This window comes from Amborella trichopoda, chromosome 3, assembly GCF_054954075.1.
Source record: "Amborella trichopoda isolate Santa Cruz 75 chromosome 3, AtrichopodaSantaCruz75HAP2 v2.0, whole genome shotgun sequence".
Lineage (NCBI taxonomy): Eukaryota > Viridiplantae > Streptophyta > Magnoliopsida > Amborellales > Amborellaceae > Amborella > Amborella trichopoda.
Genome location: NC_142338.1, coordinates 14,414,091 through 14,438,604, shown reverse-complemented (window position 1 = coordinate 14,438,604; position 24,514 = coordinate 14,414,091). Strand labels below are relative to the sequence as shown.

The 24,514-nt window shown below is 38.6% G+C and overlaps 1 protein-coding gene across 4 annotated transcripts in view; it reads left to right on the top strand.

The window, feature by feature from the left end:
* The first annotated feature begins 7,458 nt into the window (after window positions 1-7,458).
* The window catches only part of EMB2759 (embryo defective 2759), a 32,685-nt gene continuing 15,629 nt past the window's right edge, over window positions 7,459-24,514 (top strand). For 2 of the 4 annotated variants that reach the window (XM_006840946.4, XM_088863579.1), the window contains exons 1-3: window positions 7,459-7,624; window positions 8,558-8,673; window positions 8,985-9,115. In XM_006840946.4, coding sequence (XP_006841009.2) covers window positions 8,647-8,673; window positions 8,985-9,115 — 158 coding nt within the window. In that variant the 5' untranslated portion in view covers window positions 7,459-7,624; window positions 8,558-8,646. Of the gene's footprint in view, window positions 7,625-8,547; window positions 8,674-8,984; window positions 9,116-24,514 lie in introns of all 4 variants that reach the window. The other 2 variants (XM_011623781.3, XM_088863578.1) reach the window with 1 other exon arrangement.

The following is a 24,514-nucleotide window of genomic DNA, read 5'->3' as shown; positions in this document are numbered from 1 at the left end:
TATGTCCATTTTGGATAAAGGCAACAATCATTCTTTGGCTAACTGGATCATCCTACTTTTCCTATACGAGCAAGCCTAGCATGCCACATTATGGAGTTGTATATAATAGAAGAGGTGGAAAAGGATGACGATATCATATAAGTAAAAAGAGGGGAAAATTTAATATTATTATTATCCAAAATAAATAAGTCATTAAAAATCTGGCCATAGCAGTGAAAACCATCTGAAAATAGAAAGGTAACATAATTAAGTATGAAACTGATTAAGCAACCGTATCTAACTAGACATAGAACTGAAAGCAAGCTTTTTATCATTCTGGGAACATAAATGACGTCATGGAGAAGAATGATCCGTCTACTTTGGAATCGGAATTGGTAAGTTCCAACCCCTAGCACATTCTTTGATGCGTAATTCTCCATGAAGATCTTCTAACTTCCAACCGATAAAGTTTGGAGCTCAACGAACCCTTCTCGATCCCTTGTTATATGTCTTGTCACTCCTGAATCCACAATTTATCCAGTAAATTGTGAATGAGCAAGAAGCACTTAAGTGCAAATATTTGCATAGTTATGGAAATCAATTCGTATCTTTCTAGATTCAGGACATTCACGTGCATAGTGGCCCTTCTTCTTGCAATTGTGCAAGTTATTTCAGATTTGTCCCTTGTGCGCCTCTCGTGTCTATGCCTGACCTTTTTCTTTTTCTCAGCCTCTTGCTTAGGTTGCTCCTTCTTTTGAGGTGCCCCATTCCTAAACTTACCTCGAGGTTTACGACCTCGAGGCCTGCTGGAGCGATTCCAACTCTAGAAGATGAGTTGAACTCAGCTTTTATCTCAAGGTGATGAGAAAGTTGGGAAAAAGTTGTTACAGCTTCATTATGTAGCATCAATGACTTTATGTTTTCCCAAGATTATGGAAGAGACCTAAGCAATCTGAGCATCTGTTGCTCGTGACTGAGTTTGTTTCTAGCTGCCTCTAGGTCGTGTATCATTTGAGACATTTTTCGGACATGGTTCGCCATCGACACATTTGGAGGCATTTTGTATCTCTTAAAAGCCACAGATAAGGCTCGTAACCGAGCAGCGGAAGTGCCAGCATACTTATGCCGAAGCGCATCCCACATGGCTTTTCCCGTGGTGAATCCCTCGAATTTACGAATGAGGTCATCAACCATAGAACTTAGCAAAGTAAAGCGAGTGCTATGGTCAGTATTATCCCATGCCTCATATTCACGGACAAGTTCTTCAGCGGCACCTTGTTCAAGTTTTTGCTTAATGATAGATAGGTGTTCAAGTGTACATTGCTCATTTAGAAGGTATTGCATTTTCCTATGCCACATAGGAAAATTACTCCCATTCAACTTTTCACCTTTAGTGAGATTCACAATCATATTTTTAGAAGTCATTTTAAGTCAAAACAACTAAATTCCACTAATTAATATGGATGTCACATGGTTTGTTTGATACATGATGACACTTAGATTATCATTTTTTACGCTTGTTAATTGTTCAGCTACTTAAAAAAACTTGACCTTTAAAAGTCTTGATATGAAAATTTTGCATGGCCACATTGAACTCTTGCTTGTAATCAATATCAAATTTTTTTCTTGGATTTAGTATCTCAAATACCTCACAATTTGCAAGCGGTACACCTTTCTAGATGCACTCTCACTAAAAAAAATATCCTTTTATGCGGCCTTGACATACCAAAAAGATGAGTAAAGCCCACTACGCACGACTTAGCATATAAGGCTTATCAGGATTAGTTAGCCATGATCCTCATGGTCTAGGATCCCTCAACTTGATGCATAAGGCCAATACGACTACGAAGATTGCATAATGCACTATGGTTTTAATATAACCATTATGTGCACTTTGCATCATCATAGGCCAACCACAGCCAAGCCTTCACAAGTAAGGCGCGAATGGTTATGCGAGCACAATCGGGAACCCGGCTTCACGATGGCTCTGATACCAATGTTGGAAAAAATACAGTCCAACGGCTGAAGCGGAAGCAAAATAAAATAATAAAAAATCGGGTATCATACCTAAGTGTTCGCATAATAATTTTGGTGAACAAATGTGGAGATGAATGATCAACTCACATAGGCACGTTCGACAACTACTAGAGTTGCCGAAATCAATTCCACACCGCAAATCTCGAGCGAGGTGGAAACTCACGAACACTCCAACAGATGCGATAGGAGTAGTCCAAACTCCACCCTTACGCATAACTCTTTAGCACTCTGGGCGGGATCTCTGCTTAGATCTCAAAAAAGAGGGGGATTGTACTCTCTCTCACACTTTTTTTCTATCTCTCAATATGAGCTCTCACACCTTTCTTGTGTGTGTTGTGTTGTATATATTGACCTCCACTCCTCCCCCATTTATAATGAGAGAAAGTGCCCTCTCATGAAGAGGTGTAACCTCATGAAGAGTTATAACCTCATGAAGAGGTGTAACCCCCTCATGAAGAGTTGTAACCTTATGAAGAGATGTAACCTCATGAAGAAGTGTAACCCCATCATGAAGAGGTGTAACATTTCTCCACTTCCCTTCATATTATAAGTCAAACATGAAGAGAGTGTGATCCACTTGGGTGTTCCCTCATACTAGGGATGCACCCTCATGTCTACACCATTAAACGATGATATTTTTTAACTTGGTGTAGAGCAATCACCATTAATGAATCCAAAAAGTTCCTAATTCTCAATTCCTAATTCTCAATGAGATAGCATTTGGGTTTCCCATAATAGACAATTATTTTGTGTTAGTTTAATAGACATAAAATTTCCTATATTAAGGGTGGAGGGATAAGGACATTTATTTGAAGAGGATGAGTTATCCATTGGGATAAGAGGTATTTGAGGGGATAAGAGGTATGTGTCACGGAAAATGGTGAAATAATAAAAATGAAAAATGAAAAGAAGAGAGAGATTTCTAAACATTTTAGATGAAACTTCTAGAGAGAGGGGGAATAGGCTTTTCGATTGCACAATTTGAGCTTCTCGAATGTGGGGGTTTAAGTACTCAGGGGCAATGAGACGGTTTGCAAGAGATAGAAGGAGACAATGCTATCAGAAAGCACCATGATTGGTTTGATGGATACTATCAGAAAATCACCATGATTGGTTTGATAGATATAATGGACATGAGAGATAGTGGGTTTTGATGGGTATAAAGGTGTGAAAGAGTAGTGAAGAAAATAAAATAAAATAAAAAACAATAATAAAGGGCTTTGACAAATATGAGAGAGATGCAAACCTAGGATGGACATATGGAGGTATTGGACAAGGATGGATGGGTTTCTTGATCTTCAAGTTTATGGAAAATGATTGATGATTCCCTTATCGATTTTGCAAAGTTCAGTGTTGTTGATTATTAAAGAGCTCTCTTCTTAATGTTGCAACACTAACCATCTAGAAATAAATAACCATAAAGAAGGAGGGTTTTTTGCATGCATTGGATTGAGAGAAACTACTACAAGATGGAAGATTGAGAGGATCGGTGATCACTCATATACCATAAAGAATTCTAAAGAGAGAAAGGAATTTTTTAGAAGATAATTGTGCCCCACACAATTTCTTGTGATGGTTATTTCATTGTATATATAATGATAATACAATGGAGTAGTATGCAATTTCTTATTTTGGTACATGTAATATACATTTTCCTACTTGTCTTACATTCTACAATGACAATTTCTATTACAACTCCCATAACACTCCCCCTCAAACTCAAGATGCTTGAAAGACAGTAGTTGGAGTTTGCATAATAAGATTCCAAAACGAGTAGTTGTATCTTCAGCTGCACAATGCAGACCAATAGAAGTAATGGTTGTCATGCTCAGATTGTTTGATCAAAGCATGAAATGAGAGGTCGGGATGCAACTTGGAAATGAAAATTAACAGATCTGTGTGGCTTTGATTGTGAGATACTTACTAGAATCAGAGCTTGAAATGGTTGGCTTTGATTGTGAGATGCTTAATAGAATCAGAGCTTGAAATGGTGAGATTCAAGACTGGTGAGCAAACCTCAAAAACATAAGGCAACAACAATCAGGCTCGAGCTACGACTGATAATCTAGCCTCATAAATAAAAGGAAAACACAAAGCGCACCAGAGCAACAATAGATCAACAAACTTCAGCAATAGACAAAGAACTTTAGATCTTCACCAAAGACAGAAAAACAGTCAAGAACATAATGGATCAATCTCATATAAAAACAGAGACGAACAATCAATAGCAGAAGAATAGACTCGTATAAAGAAACAAAATAAAAAAAGGTGAAGATGATCTCTGGCTTTGATACCATGTTAGAATCTCAGGTTTCTCTGAAGATAACTTTGTGTCTTATATAGACAAACTTGTCTTATATAGACAAATAACATATGATACGAATGTAAGGAAATCATAGATACCTATACTATATTAACACTGACTATAAAATATAGGATATTGCACCTACCCTTCCAATACATATTGATTATAATATACGCATTTCGTACTAACCATGTAGACAATATACACTTTCTCCCTCATTCTTCACAAAATATCACTTTCTCCCTCGTTCTTTACAAAAAATCACAAAATAAATAATAATTTTTTTTGTAAAAGTGTTGTATTAAAATTAATATAAAATAGACACTTAGACAAGAAAAAGTGTCTCAAAACTTAGGTATTTTTGCAAAATATTGAAGGTCTGTAATGCACTACCCTTATTTTTAAAATAAAAAAAAATTAAAAATATATTTACAACTTTTAATACCTTTTTGAATTTTTTTAAGGCCGGATAGATCGATCTTGAAGATCCACTGTTCCAAACCGCCAATCCACCGATCTAGATCACCAATCTGTTTTTTTTTAATATTGAGCAAAACAATAGTTCCATAGTACTACCAAAAAGATAGATGGCTAGGATTATTAAAATAATGATTAGAGTTTGTATTATATTACGTGTAAAATTTTTTTTTTGACGAAGAAGAAGGTAATCTTTCCGTTGCCGGGAATTACGTGTAAAATATTTATTTTATTTAATCATAGTCCGTCCATTGTAGTACACTCTAGTAAACATGGAGACATGATATGCTTGTGGAAAGTAATTTGCTTCCTCTCACTTACTAGTAATAACTGTATAATTGTATTACAATCTCTCTTAAATTCTATATTATAATACAATTTCTCAAAAATCCTAATGCTAATGGGAGATTCCATGTGGAATAAGTCACACGATTAGAATAAGTGACAATCATTACAAACGAGAGATTTGCCATGATCCGTTCCTTGCCGTCATCACCAAACCCTAGAGGGCCAAGGCAAAAAGCAAAAGACATGTCGTATCTAATTGAGAGTAAGGAAGATGTATGCATCAAAGAGAGCGAAATATAACAAAAAATAAGTAGAAGCTAATATTGAGCAAAAATAGCTTGGGCGTGCCCCCTTTAGGGTTTCCTAACTTCTATAACATCAAAACCCTAATTAATGTGAGAGAAATAGAGAGTGAGGGGCGTGCATGCATTGAGAGAGGTTATTATGCTATTGGATGGAGAATCCTTTTGGATATGGAAACAATCTAATGCATATCTTTTTCTGTTTGGAATTTGAGTTGGAATAAGTACCCATTTTAAGAAATTTGAAATAAAAAAATAAGGGAAAAATGTATCCTATTTTTCAAATTAAGATAGGGAAACAATCTCTATCTTCCTAAAATTTCTACTTTCTTTCGCTCTTCCAAAAATCTCTAATAATCATGCAAACAATCTTAGATATGTATGCACTCTCCCAAAAATCTCTAATAATCATGCAAACAATCTTATATATGTATGCATATCTTTTTCTCTCATGAATTTGAGTTGGGATATATGCATATATTTCTCTCTCATGAATGAGATAGGTACTCGGGAAGTTTAAACTAAAAAGTCGAAAAAAAATATCTTATTTCTCAAATTAAGATGGGAAACAATCTCTCTCTCCTTATAATTTATACTCTCTCTTCCTAAAATCTCTCTCTCTCTCTCATATTCATATGTAGGTAAATATTGGAGTCATATCTATATAATATGTCTCTCTTATTCTAATATTCATGTCTATCTATTCGTGTTTATAATTATATGTGCCATAGCTCCTCCTTATTCTAAAAGTAGATATTTTATTCTCTACCCCTCTGTCTCACATCTCTCTTCTCTCTCCTTTAAAGATGTCTCTTACCTCTCTACTCCACGAACTCTCTCTCTCCTCTCTCATTTGAAGTTAGGGATTAAGCACCCTAGGTTTTTTTTAATTTAGTGGTTACATGCCTTATATACTCTAGAATTAGGCCACTTATTTTTGACCTCAACCTCATTCCTCTTGAGTAGAATCCTGACATCGTTGAAGGATGAAGTTTCTATAACGCCTAGGCTTCATGAAAACAAGATAAATCATCATCTCAAAATCCTCATCTGGAAAGCACTTTGAGTAATGAAAATCTCCATGACGGCTCTAAAAGCAATTTCTAACCACCTCAAAAAACATATATATTTTTACGGTAAAATGGATGGTTTAGATAATTTGTTACAATATATGCTATTTTTAGAGCTTTACATGTTATTTTTTCTTCACAACCATGATGTTCAAGCTAAATGATCAATGTAAAGGTTTTATGTTCCAGATAAAAATTAAGAAAATTTAAAATTGTAATTTTATTATTTTTTTAAGGGATAAGAAGGGGAGAGAAGATTTGGTGGTGAGTTTTTCTTTTATTGGTTAAAGAGTTGGATGGTAGGATAAGTTAGACTTAGTTTTAAAGAGATGAATTAGGCATGATTGAGTTTTCACGATATACACTTGGAGTACATGGGCCTTATTTAAAGAAGTTCTAATTCTATGGACTTAAAATCTAGGAAGAGACTTTTATGGATGATCTATAGAGTTTCACCTGATATATAAAATAGGGAGATGAACCTGGTATAAAAAATGGTGATATATAAAATATGGAGATGAACCTGAAATAAAAAATAGAGAGATGAAGAGAGAGAAAATATAGAGCTTGTGAAAGTCCATTAAAGGTCGATAGATAAAGATGTATTTTTTTAGTTATTTATTTATTTTTTTTAGTTTATTTAAAGGGAGATGTCCCTTATTTGTAAAGATCATGAGAATTTAGTAAATTTGATGTTGTGAAAAGCTTGTTTTTGGAGTAGATTTTTTTGCTGATTTTGAGGGAATATATATTCTTTCAATTTTTTTTATTATTTCAATTTTATTTTCTCGTATTAGAGAAAAAAAAAAAAAAAAATCCCCGCATCATTTTTTTTTCCAACGCGTCAATTGATGAGCACTTAAGGCGAGGTTTAACTTATTTTGATAGGGCTGCAACCCTATTAAACCGTTTTCCTTAATATATAAAGTTTTGCCTTGTATAAATATTTCCAAAAGTTTTGCCTTGTATAAAGTTTTGCCTTGTATAAATTTTTTCTCTCTCTGGTTTATCCGTTATTGCATACAGTACACCACACCGCTCCTTCTCAAAAGGAGCCTCGCCCCCGTGCGAAAAGCAGCGGCCCTCTTATTTTTCTGGATTTCTGAGGCTTCAATTTTAAGCAGACATTCTCTCTCTGGAGTCCTTATTTACTCAATTTATTGCTGGTGAGTTTTTTTATTTTTTTGCCTTTTTCATGGAGTTCATTCTTTTTTTTGCTGTTCTTTGTTCTGGCATTGATTGTGGAGTCTTCAAAATAAGATTTTTCCATTCCTTAGGATGAATTAAGGTGTATCATGCAATTGTTCTTGGAATGTATAGGTTATTCTAGCCTTCTTTTTCTCTCTGTAAATTGAGCATTAGTTCTAGGCAAATATTCCCACTTCTATGATGTTATTGAGTTTTATTATTGTGACCTCGCTTTCTCTCTCTCTTTCTCTCGAATTTAACTTTCTTTTTCCTGCAATTATACTGCTTTTAGTTGTGGAAATTATTCTCCCTCTCTCTGGAATTTAACCATTGTATTGGGTTTGTATTTCCTGCAATTATAAGGCTTTTGGTTGTGGAAATTACTTCCTCTCTCAGGACTAACTTTTATTGGGTAAATATTTCCTGCAATTATAAGCTTTTGGGGTGTAGAATCTCTCTCTCTCTCTTGGTGGTGATCTTTCTAGGTTTTAAGGTTAAACAACATGGCTCTTATCATCATCATCATATTAAATGTTATGAGCTCCATAAAATGCACACAGGTGTGAATGCTTTGTTGAACATTTGATTAATTCTGGTAGCTTCCATTTTGCTGCTTTTATTATTTTATATCATCATTATCCGTTACTCTATCTGTGGCTATAGATTTATAAACCTGTGCTTAGTTGGCTTTTGGACTAATTTAAAATTGGGGATTCTTCTAAGTTATTGGAAGTTACTCAATCTTTTAGGCCTTTCGTCTCTCTCTCTCTCTGTCACAACCTTCTTCTTTTCCTTCTTCTCTACTCCCTCTTTCTTCTTCTGCTTTTTCCCTTGCCTTCTCCTTCTTCTTGGTGTGTTGGGTTTTTCTGATCTTTCCTGCTGTTTTAACTTTTTGTGCAAGAATGGGTCAGTTACCCGTTTGGTGATGTTTCTCCTTGGATTATTGTCTGATGAATTCTGTTAGTCGAGTTTTGATGGGTGGGAACTCAAACTAGAGACGATGGCATTGTTAACCCACCCGACACAGGTACAATTCAATTTTCTATTGATAAGGCACTTGATAACATCTGAATTAATTTTTTGTTAGTTTATTTTCCTTTCCAAAGATCTTGTTTTGTCTTCATGCTGATAAAAATAGCTTGAGCTTTTAATCTCATTAACTTGTTCAGCTTATGTGTCATCTCTTTTCAGAATATAATTGTCATTTTCAAAATAAGAAATGTTCTCCTGTCATGCCATTAACATGTGTTTCTAATTGATGATAGGGCTCTTCTATTATTAATTGTTAAAGTTGGTTTGTTTACTATAATCGATTATAATGCTGGCCATGCGTTTCAGGGTTCTTGTGCAGCATCTTCCTTGAGACTTAAACCATGGACCAAAGCAGTAAAAGCAAAGCCTACTTTATCTTTTTGTAGGATTGGGAGAATTGATAGGTGCAATTTGCCAAAGAATCGTCTTCATCTAAGGTATGATGGAATATCTTGTATTTGCCGTACATGGTTGTGACATTGTCTTCAATTTTCAGTGCTTTTGTAAGCTCGCTTAAGTCAGATTCATTTTATGTTTTCTATTCATAGCGTTTATGTTTTCTATTCATAGCATTCTAGTCCCTGGAGTTCATAAATGCACTTAGAGAGTAAGACTTCAGTTTTGGTTTGCAGTTATGCTTGTTTCTTTTGATTAGGATATTCTTGTGTCTCTGTTTCTCTTTTCTTTTAATCACGAGTAGCTATTTTCCAAGGTGAAGTGGTTTATATCACGTGCATATAAGAATTATTAGTGATTTTGCTTAACCTATGTAAATGGGCTTATTAAATCTTAGTCTAGACTATTGAACACTGTCACTTGAAAATGAGAGGCTTGTTGATTGTAAAGAGTTTGAAATATAGGCTTTGGATGTTTTTACACTATGGGGATATCTCTATATTGCTCACTGTTCAAAAAAGTTGTATAGATGGGCTTCGACCAGCTGATCAGACCAGAATACAGCTTGACGAGTGCTTCACTTTTATTAATTCTAAAGTTTAATCATAAAAAAATGAAAAAGAAAAGGGGAATACTATATGGCATTCATGCCTTTTTTTAAGTTTATATACATTAATGCCATGCATGCTTATTAATGGGCTTAAAATATATAAGTGAATTGGCTTGGCTTGATTGCTATTATGAGCCACCTCACAAGAGGTTACTTTTCAAACAAGTGTTTGCTCATAACATACAGGGTTTATTAGTTTGGAGATGATTACTCATCATTTCTAGTTTGTTTCTTTGAGATGGTATGTAATTTGGTATGTTCCATTAATAAAATTGTTACGTCTCTTAAGAAAAATGGAGAAATTGTACTTCATCATAAGTCTTCTCTTTATTTGATAAAATTAATTATACTCAAAGGGCTATTTTACCCCAATCATCTTTAATATCATTGTTAACCTCCACAAGTGAGACTTGCGTTGTGTTTTCTATTTGTTTCCTTCTGTAATAATCCAAGAGATTTTGCCCCTCAAGTGGTAGTGACTGAGTTGTTTTTTTCTTGATACAAAAGTACCACCTCATGCAAGAATCACCAACATTAATCCTCATGTAGGTTCCATTCCTTACAGAAATTCTAAGCATGTGCAAAACACAATCTCCCCAACCAGGTGCATGCCTCAGTGGACAAGAATACTTTGGCATCTCCATATTGGTTGTTACTCTCAATACCTCCCAAAAAATGGCGTGTGGTTCTACCTCACGGGGCACTAGTCTACATTGTGGATAAACTCTAGCTATAACGTGACTGGAAATATGGAGCTTACATGATAAGGATAATTTCCAATACCTCTTACTTGAAAGAATTGTGGTTATATTAACTGAAGAAATTTCTTGAATTTTTCATTTATTTTGTGCCTTCACTAATAGTTCATTGGGATTAAATAGAATTGCTCCCTTGTGATGACCAAACAACAAAGACTTCACAATGTCAAATTTCAGGAGGCATGTCGAGAAATGTAACCTCAACGACAGTGTTTCAAAAAGCACTAGGCGTGTGCCTGGAACCTGGGCTGCCCAATAGAAAGAAAAATGTCTCTATAATCTCTAACAGTATAAGTATAATTTTATAAAACAAATATAACTATATAAAACATAAGAATTAGGGATTTATGACACATCAAAATTCAAAAGTATACTATACAATACATAGGAGCACACACTCCATAAGTCCATAACCATAAGTCCATATCCAATTATGAATTATCCATAGTCTATGCTGCACATGGTGTCCAAAAGATTCTAGGGTAAGCTATGCGCAACAAATTAGCAGCCACAACATTAGGAGCAGCATTGTCTGTGACAGTTTGTATAACAAGTTGCTCCCCAACCTTCTTGATTCCCTTCTCTATAACTTGGAATATGTTATGGGCATCATGGCCATGATCAAAGGCATCAATAGACCTAAAAAAAAAGTCCCTAAAGGACAATTCACTAGCAAATTCATTTGACTTCTTCTCTGCCTATCGCTCCAAGCATCGGTCATAATAGAAACTCCATAATGAGCCTATGCATCCTTCTGAACTTCAACAACATCCTTCATGAAACTCACCACTTTTTTCAAAAGAGACTCTGAATGCTCATATGGGGTTGGGGGTTTCATCCCAGGCCCAAATTGGCCAATTGCCTCTACCAAGGTGTTGAAGCTTCTTATGTGAGCGGTATTGAAAGGATTGCTCGTCTCATAAAACCATGTAGCAACATAAAAAGCAACTCTATCTCTCTCTTCCTTTTTTATTCTATTTTCAATGGTGGTTTGCTTATTTGTTTTCTATCTTACAACCTCAGAGTCAGGCTGGGGCAAAAAACAATATAGGGCCTCTAACCCAAGGCTTTGTGAGCCCCGAACTCCCAGATGCAATTTCAACTCACTTTCCCTTCCCCCTGATAATGGATTGTTGTTGTTCTACCTCTTGACATCCCTCCCCATCCTCATCACTGTTATCATCATCAGAACTGACTCGAACCCCTGACTTAATCTCTACTATGGATGCATATCTCTCATCTTTTTTTATTTTTACAAGACTCAGAAAATTGTTTATCTCATCTATAACATCAGGAGCTTTTTTACATGGGCAACATCCCCTAGATACTGGTAAGATTTTTTTGGAACCGGTTTATGCCCCTTTTTGTATCCTTTTCACCAAACTTGCATTTTATGCAATTTTTATCTGAAGGATTCGGGTTGTAGCTATATTTCCAACCTGGATCACCACTTCGATTAGATCTCGAAGAAGGCATCTCAAAATAATATACTTATATAAGCAATAAAAAAAAATCACTAACTTTGAGTTTGTCCACTCTAGAGTTGGCTTCTTGCCAGGTATGCTGAAAGGAGATGTGAATATGCTTGCAAAGAAAGGAAATATGCTAAAAAATGTACTTGAGGCACGATGGGCAGGTAGAAGCACTTGAGTCTCATGCTATAATTTGTTAGGTACTCCTATGACCAAGGATTCCTTGAATCCCAGTTATATCGCTTGATACCCTCTATGAGTGCTACCGCTTCTGTCATGGTCACATCAGCATGACCAATTTGGCCAGAGTACAAGAGGAGTTTTACTGTTGTGATCTTTGGATATGTCCCCAAACCCTGCGGGCCCCTGGTTGCATATCTGAATGCCAAGATGTTTTTTCAACTATTGAGAAAGTCAGAGGTTGAGGGGGCCTCTCAGACTTTTGTGATTATGGGCCCAAAGGATCGTCATTCTTTGATACGGTCTAATAGGGCCTTGAAATCTCCCTACTGTCAAATATTTTGGCATTCCTTTCAGTCCAAGGAGTCGAAATGGTTGCTGTCAGCGATCCTTGCCACTGATAATACCTGCTGGGTAAGGAGGTGACTAGAGGCTTGAAAGAGTTGAGGAACTAAGTGGGGGTAATCCAATGCCATCCAAAGCTTTGAAGCAGTTCGGAAAATAGAGTTGTGCCACCTTGCAATGCAGGAATAGATGGGCATTAGTTTCCTCTGCTGATTTGCACATAAAGCACCTGTTAAGTATTGTAGTGGGAAAGGGGAGGGGTTGGCGAAGGATGCCTTAAAAAGAGGTGACCAAGAAGAAACCCAAGGCAGATGGTGACCAAATGATACGATCTGGTTCATATATGGGGAGGCAAGTGTTTTGGACAAGAGCCGATGGAGAGGTGAGGTCAGCAAGCACGTGGTCCCGAAGTGGCCTTCTAAAATGTGCTCTAGACTCTAGTATTCCCTGTTGTCTTGAAGAAGTGTCTAATGGTAGCCTAAACAATTCTCCTATGCAAATACATGCCAAGATTTGACCCTTCTTCCTTCCCTTGCAATAAACCTGATATTGTGCTTAAAATGATTGGGGCTAGAAGATATGGACAGCCAAACCCCCGAGGGTCTAGTGGTTGTGTGGGAAGAGGGGAGCCACTTCCAGGGATTGATGTGATATATTTGTCTCAGGAATGACTGCCAGAGGTGGTTGGGTTGAGTGGCAAAATGCAGCCACCACTTTCCCAATATGCCTAAGTTGCAGGGTCTGAGGTTTCTGCTGCGAACCCCTTTTTGTTTTAGCAAGTGACGGTATTCCAGGCCACCACGTGTATATGATGACGCTCATCTGAACCCGATCACAAGAAATCCCTCATTAATTTCTCTAGGTGTTGGGCTATGGAGGTAAGCATTTTGAAAAGGGACATTTGGTTCACCAGAAGGTTAGATAGGGTGACCTTGATGAGGCTTATGTGACCGGCTCAGGAGACAGCCCTTCCAAGCCACGAGTTTGAGATCAAACCTTTCTTCATTGGGGCCTGGTACTGCTTGCTGGGCTTACTAGTGCACAAAGGAAGGCCAAGACTAAGGACGATTTGGTGGTAGAAGTGACCCCTATAAGTTCAGGTTTAGCGAGGTTTACTTTGAAACCAGTAGCTACCTCTAGGCATTTGAGAAACAGCCATAGGGTGTCCGTCTGCTGTTGTATGACAACACAGAAGATGAGGGTGTTATCGGAATTTTGTAGGTGCGAAATCTGTTATTTGTTGCTTGAGACTTTGAAGCCCTCGAGGAGGCCATTTTGGTAAAGCCTTTCTATGGACCTACTGAAGACCTCAACTGCTAGTGCGAATAAAACAGAGGACGGGGCTCACCTTGGCGTAGGCACCTGGAGGATGGGGAGGAGCCCTTGGAGACTCCATTGATACAGACAGAGAAGCAGGGACCAAGATGCAACCTTTGATCCACTGCCTCCATTTGGGCCCGAAGCCCATTTTGGACATGACCTTGTCCAATATAGCCCAGCCCGCATGATCGTAGGCATTCTCGAAGTCAAGCTTGAACCCCACACCTTGATTTTTAGCTATATGTCTTGAGTGTATGCACTCGTGCACTATTGGTGCTCCGTCAAGGATCTGCCTATCTTAAATGAATACCCCTTGGTTGGGTGAGATGACCTAATTGAGAACCTCTTTCAGCTGGGAAGCGAGAACCGTTGGGAGCTGTTTAGGAGGCTTATGGTTCTAAAGTCCTTGAGGCCTACGCCTCCCTCAACTTTGGGAGCCAGGGTTAGGAAGGTGGCATTCATGGCTTTGCGGATTCCACCACTCTTGTGGATTTATTGAAAAAATTAGGAATATCTAACCTCATGGTGAGAAGTTGCTGAAGAGGGCGATAGGGAAGCCATCGGGGCCAATGGCTTGGTCTTGAGCATGTTCCTTGATGGCTTTGAATATTTCTTCCTTTGAGAACGGTATTTCAAGCCACTTGGCATTATCCTGGGGAAGGAGGAGAAAGGAGAGGTAATTCATGTAAGGTCTAGCGCAAGGCTTCCCAGAAAGAGCTTAAAGAATTTGACCATGGCCCTTTCGACCTCCTCAAGCTGTTGTAGGCACGGTTACCTACTGAGATTTGGGTTATCTTGTTGTCCCTACGCTTGAGGTTTATCAGTCATATGGAAGAATTTGGTGTTTTGGTGACCAAACTTTGACCATTTTATCCTGGACCTTTGATACCAGATCGTTTTCTTGAGAACAAATTGGTAGTCTTAGCTTGGATCCTTCTCTCTTTCTTCCTGAGAAAGCTCTCTATTTTCTTCTAAGGAGTCCAGCTCCTGGATGTGAGATAAAATTTCAGTCTTGGAGGACTAAAAAATTCCTAGGATACTTATGCTCTAATGAATGAGATAACCCTTAAATAATTGGAGCTTGTTCTTGAGTTTAAATCTTGTCCAACCTTGGACCTTGGAGGAATCCCACCATTGAGGCATCAATGTATACAGATTGGCCTCTTCAATCCAGGACAGTTCGAAACTGAAAGTCCTTTTACCTGTCAACCAGTGGGAAGTGTCTAGAAGGATAGGCTTGTGGTTTGAGTTTGGTTTTGACAGCGCCGAGGAGTGGGTGTGAGAGAAAAGATCATTCCATTTAGGAGAGATGAGGAAGCAATTGAGCTTAGATAGGGAGGGCCTGTCGGCATGGCTAAACTAGGTGAAATTTGCCCCATGTAGCTTTTATGTGATTATTCCTATGGATAAACTCAGAGAAGGCTGTTATGGCCATTATGAAACTGGTAAGTTTGTGGTTGTTGTTTCTTTCATTTGTCCATTTGGTGACGTTGAAGTCTCCACTTATGCACCAAGGCTTTTTTTTTATTTTTGGGGGGGCAGGTGGGGGGGACTCTCGATCTTAGTTCGTCTCAAAGCTGCTATTGGATGTTGTCTAAATTGTGACTGTAGACAGCCAAGAATGACCATGAGGTCCCATCTAAGACACGTGAAAATAAGATGGTAACAGAATAGGATGCTACCACAATGTCCATGCATTGGTGGAGACTTGGGTCCCAAAATGACCCAGATGCCTTCGAAAGCCCCTTGGTATTCGAGGGCCTCCCATTGACTGCACGCAGGAGGGAAAGGGGAAGGGGGAGGCGGAGGGGGAGGGGGCGGGGAACGGGGGCGCGGGGGGACGGGGGGGGTGCGGCGCAAGCTTCTAAAGGACTGCCTAGTTTGTGGGTTATCTAAGGGGGAGACCAAGAGGTGGGTTTAAGGAAGAATTGGGGTCTCCCTTGTCATAGCAAACTCGAAAGGAGAGGTCAATAACCTCTCCTTTTCCTTTTACCTTGACTTTGAGGAAGTAGCTAATTTCCGCCTCTTCCCCATTGTACTGCATTCCCATCACTTTGAGATCCTTGTTTCTGTCTCCCTAGGCTTGGGCTCACTCTATCCTTTCAATCCCCTCGGAGTCGGTAGAGTAGTAGGACTCAACCTCTGATTCTTTAGAAGATTCGAGTCGAAGTCTGAGGATATACCTATATACCATGGGTCCTTGCTAAGTGTAGGCCCTTGGGATATGTAGGCTGATGCCTAAGTGGTTGAGGCATATTTGAGAGCCTATGGGGCTAATTTCACTGTAGTGGTTGTGGCATGGACTGGTGATATTTGGTTGGGAAGGTGCTGGGGCCCTCCTTCCAAGAGTGGAATAGCTCTGGATGGATAGAATTAGCTGGACGGGCCTCATAGGGTTTAAGGTCCTAAGCGTGTTCCATGAAGGGAAAGAAACGGGTGTGGCAAGGTAAGAGAGGGTGCATGGACATTTGGGATTTGTGGAAGGTGTGAAAATGGCAAGGGTGATGGGATTGAGAGGATGGGATTGAGGATGGGGGGGCGGGGGGTGTAGCCTGAAGTTCAATACTTCATAATAGAAAGTAAGAGAGAGAGATAGAGGAAGGAAGGGGAGGGGGAGGAGGGGGGGCTACGACTTGTTCCTTCTTTCACTCTTTCGAGTTGCTGCGATGAGCTTTGTGTAATGGTAGAAGATACTGGGGGAACTCGAACTGTAGCAGACGATGGAGACGCTCTTGGGGTGGAAGATGATGGATGCACTCTTGGGGCGGCGCTTGGTGAAGGCTGGCTGAGGACACGCTCGATGGTACCTTCAGTTGCTAATACATCGGGGTGGCTTGGAGTACTAGGTGGCTTTCTTGAAGTACCCAATGGAGTGACCGATCCCAAAGGGAGTGCAGATACAACTCTGTCATCATCAACATCGAGGGGTGCATCCAACGATTCGAGAGCCTTTATGTCATCCTAGAGGTGATCGTCTTCTAGATGAGAGTCCCAATTCTTATATTCTCTTTGCAGTCTGCTCGCGATCTACTCAATAGTCTGTCATTGTAATGAACATACACCAATGATTTGGAACAATCCGCATTCATCAGATTTCGTTTAACATTGTGCATGTAGCTATACGTGCTCCAACATCTCTCTGCACATGAGGAATTAACACATTGTGACAATACCTTCACCGCAATTGCATGCAATTCTGGAGTACCACCATCATACATGTCCCACCTTGACACTGCTTCCCTATCAGCAACAGATGGGGAGAGGGCGAAAACGCCTCTATTCCCAAGAAAATCACCAATTTGTTGTCGCGTCCTCATTCCATATCATCTGGAATCAGTACATCAAGGGCTGTGTGGTAACATGTAGAAACTTCTGGGTCTTGGTGGGGCTTCATCATCCTTTCACCCCTAGGTGCTGGTGTTGCCAACCACTCTCGTGAATAATACTTAGGACTGAGAAGGAATGCTAAACAATGCAACGGAAGATATGATCGGTCTCAACGAGCCACGACTAATGTCTTCGCCCTTTGAAATAACATAGGATCGTCATATAGGCCCACCGTAATTTCCCCCAACATAGTATCCATGCGCTCGTATGCATCTCCCACGGCAGCCCTATCGCGATTAGCAAACTTTATTGTCTTCCATATTGGCCTTGTAAAAGACAACATCAATTTATTCATCTTCCAGAATTCGTCGTCTATGATAGTATCACGGATGATACCATGTTGATTATTTGATGTGCCTCGTTTCAAACCTTCCCACTCACTACCCAACACTAAAGACGTCAAGGCAACTCTCACTTCCATCAATCTCCTCAACATGATATAGTGATACCCAAACCTCGTCTTCTTAGCCTTAAGAAGTTCTAAGTTAGAATGGTCCGAAAAATGTACCGGCATCTTGTATGATGATGAATGTACTTTACCACTGCTTTTCCCTGCTTACAGTGTTTACAAACGAAAGCAAAAGATGATTTTTTCTTATTTTTGTGAGCAATATCCTTCATTAGCAGACTCAAAGTATGAGCCAAGCAACCCGACCAAAAAATGTGGGAATGACGGCATTGAATTATAGCACCTACATCTTTGCAATTGGCTGCATTGCCGGTTACGACTTGAACTGCATTGTATGGTCCAATCGACTCTATGGCTTTTAAAAGGATATCATCAATCACTTGACTAGTCTTTTCAACTGATGAACAATCAATGCTATTAAGGAACATGGCCTTCCCAGCTGATATGGCCATGACATTAATCAAAGACTCGTTCTTATATTACTCTAACCATCAGATACAATGGATACACCATAACTTCCCCACTCACTCCTAACTGCACCCAATGCTTGATGGATCCTACTTCGCTCTTTGTCAAGCAATGTTGCTTGGATCCTTTCGTACTTAGGTGCCACATAGCCTTTTGGGCCGTTATTAACTGCGTAAATCATTTTATGGATTGGTCCCTTCGCACCATTGAAAGAGATGCCGTGGGCATAAAAGAAACGAGCCACCACAACATCCACATCATCTCTTACCTGAACATTAAATAAATGTGGGATCTTGCCTTAACATCATCCCTTTCTTTTTTTTATTAGGACTTTCGGTGTGCACTAATGATGGAAACAACGATGTATCCACCAACCATCCAACATCATTTCTATTTTGGCCTTTTCTCACATATAATCTTTGGGCGTCATGCTCCTCAAACTTTAATGCCTTTCGCTCTTCCTTTGATAATTTTGGGCAACTTGATATCCCCTTAGACCCCTTAACAAATGATGGTCCCAATAGATGCGCTCGCACACATACATAGGACTTAGAAAAAGGAGTTTCTCTACAATTGAAATTACATGTATACTTCTTCGTACCACCCCTCGCCTTGCCATAATTACCTAAGACTATCACGTACTTCCACAATAGAGTGGAAGTAGGCTTTTCGACTTTTTCATCTTCTTCCAACACCACAGTCGCATTATTAGACCCAAAAAAATCAGCATACCCAATTTCCTCTTTCATACTAACACGCAAATACAAAATTACCTCTGAAAACAAGTTTAGAGGTAGAATTAGTTTAAGTATGATGCTTTCTAAAAATCAACAAAATAAAAATAAACAAGTAATTTGCATTCTTTTATCCTTGCGCAACCCCATTCGCAATCCAATTCCAATCAAAATCCATTTTAATCTCTAAAAATCATATAACAAAAAGAAGTAAAACACAATTGAATCTAAGTTACATAGCTCCCCCTCTTGGATCTCTCTGTCTCTCATCTACCCACTTCCTACTTCCTCGACCCCAATTTGGATCTCACTCTCTCCCCAATTTGGATCTCTCTCTCTCTCTCCCCAATTTGGATCTCTCTCTTTCTCCCCAATTTGGATCTCTCTCTCTCCCTCTCATTTTGGATCTCTCTCTCTCCCCTCAATTTGGATCTCTCTCTCTCCCTCCCAATTTGGATCTCTCTCTCCCCCACATATCTCCTATCTCGGACCAAATTTGGATCTCATCTTTCCATATATAAACGAGGAGTTTAAACTTCAAATCATTCACAAAGAGAAGAAAATATAAAGAATTAGATCAATGAGTGATAAAACAAAAAAAAAAATTTATATTAACTGATGACATCATCATAAAAAAAATTGATGACATTACTTACAATTTAAGCCACAGTAAACTAAAATCATGCACGTGCAAACCATAAGATAGAGTCTGATATAGAGAGGGGGTGAAAAGATATCTATCGGGCCCAAAAAGCCCTACACCATACAAAGAAGACCACAAAAAGAATCCAATGTCTATCGGGCCCTAGAAGCCCATGCACATGTAAAGATCTCCATCAAAGCACAAAAAAAACCCAAAAGACGAGGCCAAGTGGAATGACATGAATTGAGAGTAGAGCAAGAAAAGCCCCACAGTTCATGATTGACGCTTAAAAATAACCAAAATACCCAATCATAGGTCAAAGGTTCAAGACAACCAAAATCACGCCTAAGGCCATATAATATCCAAATATCAACCTAAGGCACTAAAACAAGACATGAAGTTATGAACTAAGCACTCACGCTACCCACCCAAAAAACAAGGCCCAAGAGAAGAATAACACAAGCTTAACCTATCCAAAACGCCCTTCAACATTGAAAGTCTAAGACAAATATGGGCTACATGGCAAAGATAGAAAGGGGCTAGTATGTAAGACCTACTGATTCTCTTCCATAACCTATGGACGACCTCTCTTGTTTCCCCTTGCCCACTAAGGAGCGGTTGGGGATAAACGAGCATTGCACTCGTGTGATCAACAATAAAGCGCGAAGAAATATCGACTTGGGCATCACAAGAACCCCAGAATGAAGACGTGAGTTGCTCTAACTGGGAGGTGAGGCTTAAAACCTCATGCTTTAAGAGCGATATCTCTTCGTTGGTTCGCTGGGTGTTAGCAACTTCCTGCACTAGCTTAGCACTTAAGTTGCTTTTTTCAGACCTAAGACTCTCCTCGAGGGTTGGGTCAAACCCTACAGCTTTAGCATAGATGTAGGCTTCTTTGGCGGCAAGTTGCTTTGTTGCCTTTCGTGAAAAACATTGGCCATGACTAAAGGTGCCCCCCTTTACAACTACCGAAGCCCTAAAGATGCGACACTGAGGGGTCCCTAAAATTTCTACGCTATGGACTGGGAGAGAGGGGTCCTCATTTTGGGTTTCTTCTTGTAAGTGATTTTTGAGTGGTGCATCATTTAAATTGGGTGGAATTAAGCGGGGTTGGCATGGTGTGCGAGACCGGCGGCGATGACGTGATGACTCGATGGACAAGGCCACATTCTGAAGATTTTCCATATGTACCTACAGAAAAAACAGGGCAAAAAACAATAGGGCTTCTTTATAATGAATAACCAAAGAATGACAAATACATTGTGATATATGCATTGGCATGCAAATACCTCAGGGGCTACCTCAGGCAAGCTCTGAGATACTTGCAATTACAATTAAACGCATATACAACAAGGTATAATACAACATGCATGAAACCCAATAAAATGCTATCAAACCAAACACATAAAATACTAACAAGCCAACATATCAAAGATAGAATTATAAATCAAGGTCTCACACTCTAGAGAATGTTATCCTGATTGTTATTGTACAACTACAAAGTACAAACTACAAATAAGATTAATTTTAACTTATAATAATTGTCCAACGTTTTTATTCCATCCCCAATAAATATTGTTATGAGAAATTGACTAACAAACATAACTTACCATGTTAGAGGTAAATGTTGTGCAGTATACTAAACTTCGATAGTGACTCTAACAAGAACAATACTTTTCATGAGTGATGTATTAAGAATAGAAATGCAAAAGAGACATTTGCATTAATTGCCACGTCATAATATTTCGAATCTGTCTTGTTAGAAATGCCAAAAAAGACATTTGCATTGTACAATACTTATTTCGAATCTGTCTTTTGTAATCTCATGCTCTCTCTCGCTCTATCTACAAAGATTGTTTACCAATACCAAAAAGCAATAGACACATAAAATGAGAAACACAATATGCATGAGCCATTAAAAAAAAAAAAACCATACCATATAGCCAATAATGATTTGTCTCACTCTATAAAACAAAATACAAATGATATTGTTTACCTCTATCTCAATTTTTTTTTTTTAAACAAAACATTACCACAGAGCCATTAAGAATTTCTCTCACTCTAAAAAACACAATACACATGATATTGTTTACCCCGATCACATTTTTTTTTAAAACAAAACCTTACCACAGACTGATTAAGGCTTTTTCTCACTCTAAAAAACACAATACACATGATATTGTTTACCCATATCACCAACCTTTTTTTTACAAAAAAACTAAACTATACCACAGAGCCAATAAGGATTTGTCTCACTCTATAAAACAAAATACACATGATATTGTTTACCCCCATCACTTTTTTTTTTAAAACAAAACCCTACCACATAGCCATTAAGGATTTCTCTCACTCAAAAAAACTAAATACACATGGAACCTTAACCACAGAGCCATTGAGGATTTCTCTCACTCAAAAAAACTTAATACACATGATATTGTTTACCCTTAGCACAATTTTTTCTTTCTTAAAAAAAAACATTCCACAGAGCCATTAAGGATTTTTCTCACTCAAAAAAACTAAGTACACATGAACCTTACCACAGAGCCATTAACGATTTCTCTCACTCAAAACCAATTAATACGCATGATATTGTTTACCCCTACCATAGTTGTTTTTCCCTTAAAAAAAACCATTCCACAGAGCCATTAAGGATTTATCTCACTCTTTAAAACAAAATACACATGATATTGTTTATCCCTAACACAATACACATGATATTATTTACCCATATCACGAAGTTGTTTTCTACAAAAAAAACCTAAACCATACCACAGAGCCATTAAGCATTTTTCTCAGTCTATAAAACAAAATCCACATGATATTGTTTACCCCTAACACTTTTTTATTTTATTTTAACAATACCGTACCACAAAGCCATTAAGGATTATTCACACTATAAAAACCACAATACACATGATATTGTTTACCCACATCACAAACCTTTTTTTTACAGAAAAAATAAACCTTACCACAGAGCCATTAAGGTATTTCTCTCACTGTTAAAAAGTGTGGCAAGAGGAGGGGGTAGAGGTTGGTGACTGGTGCAGAGAGAGAAAGAGAGGAAGTGGCGGTGGTGGTCTCGTGACTCTCGTCTTGAGAGAGAGAAAGAGAGAAGGAAGTGGCAGGCCCTCTAATCTATGGTGATGGTGATACCCCAAAAATGGTGATGGCACGAAAAGGACAGGAAGAGGCAAGCCCTTTACTCTATGGTGATGGTGATACCCAGAAAATAGTGATGACATGATAAATGGCAAGAAGCCGCATGCCCTCTACTCTATGGTGATGGTGATACCCCGAAAATGGTGATGGCGTGAAAAAGGGCAGGAAGAGGCAGGCCCTCTACTCTATGGTGATGGTGGCAAAAAGGGTAGCAAGAGGCGGGGGTAGAGGTTGGTGACTGGTGCAGAGAGAGAAAGCGAGGAAGTCGCGGTGGTGGTCTGGTGATTCTCGTCTTGAGAGAGAGAAAGAGAGAAGGAAGTGGCGGTGGTGGACTTTTGGTGATTGGTGCAGAGAGAAAAAGAGAGGAAGTGGCGGTGGCGGTCTCGTGATTCTCGTCTTGATAGAGAGAAAGAGAGAAGGAAGTGGCGGTGGTGGACTTTAGTCTTGAGAGAGAAGAAGATAGAGTGAGGAAGGATTAGAAGTGACATGATGGAAATGATGGAGGGGGGTTTATCAAGGTATGAGGAGGGGAGGGGGGGGGGGGGGGGGCATGAGTGAGTTAGATATTGAATAGATTTGTAGGACGGCTGCATTAAATTATACAATCATGGTATATACAGATCGACCGGGTCGTAGATGGGTTTGATCGGGTCAGATCAAGACTCAGACCCGAATCGATATAATATATTTTTTATAATTTATATATTAATTATATTATAATAATAGATATCAATACATTATTATATTATTATCTTATATATTATCAAATAATATAATATTTGATATTTATACCCATATCAGAGGCACATTAGACAATACGAGTTGATTTTACGAGTATATATACACTATAGAGTATAGACCCGAATAGTTTTCCGGTCTAAGTTTTGGACTTGGACTCGACCGTCGGTATGATACAAGATATTTATATAATAAATATATAGTACAAAAAATATATAGTGTAATATAAGACATTTATATTAATATATAATAATATACATTTTATATCTGGGAAAAGTTTATGTAGAGCTGAGGCTCTAAGCAATCAAATTTGAGCCTACCTCAAAAAGTTCGCCAAAAGAGGTTGTTTTGATACCCAAATATCCTCAAATTGATCATCTCAACATCAAGATTCATGGACATGAGAAAAAAAATGGATTTCAAGTTTTGGAAATAATTTATTTTGTAGCGTATTTTTAGACCGTCAATTTTCAAGATTTCAAGTTCTCATAGATCTGTCGATCTACACTATTTTTGAAGCTTTGAACTTTATGGAGTACTGACCTCACTCTATCCAAGGGTGTCCAAGGCACATGACCTATACTTGGTTTGGGAAGCTGTCATGCTGTATGGTCCACCCCATTGTCCACACTACAATACTTTCTATTTGATGCGATGTCACCCTGGTGTATGGGACATGATACCAGTAGACTGTAAATAGAGTGTCATATTTCCCATCGTCTACTGTACACACTTTAGGTCTGTAGGGGAGCTAGCGGACTACCTTTACATTCCATGGTCCCTTACTACAGTGTAGAGCACCGACTGCATACCCTAATGAGAAGAATCCAATATTGTTATTTCAATGCAGTTAAGTAGTTCCCATTGGCATCTAAGGTATGGACCATGGACTATGGAGTACTGATCCCACTCTTTCCAAGGTGTCAAAGGCACATGACCTATACTTGGTTTGGGAAGTCGCCATGCTGTATGGTGAACCCCATAGTCCGCAGTACCTTCTATTTGATGCGATGTCACCCTGGTGTATGGGACATGATACCAGTAGAGCACTTGGACTGCATACCCTAATGAGAAGAATCTAATATTGTTATTTTAATGTAGATAAGTAGTGCCCATTGACATCTAAGGTATGGACTATGGAGTTTTGACCGCACTCTATCCAAGGGTGTCCAAGGCACATGACCTATACTTGGTTTGGGAAGTCGTCATGATGTATG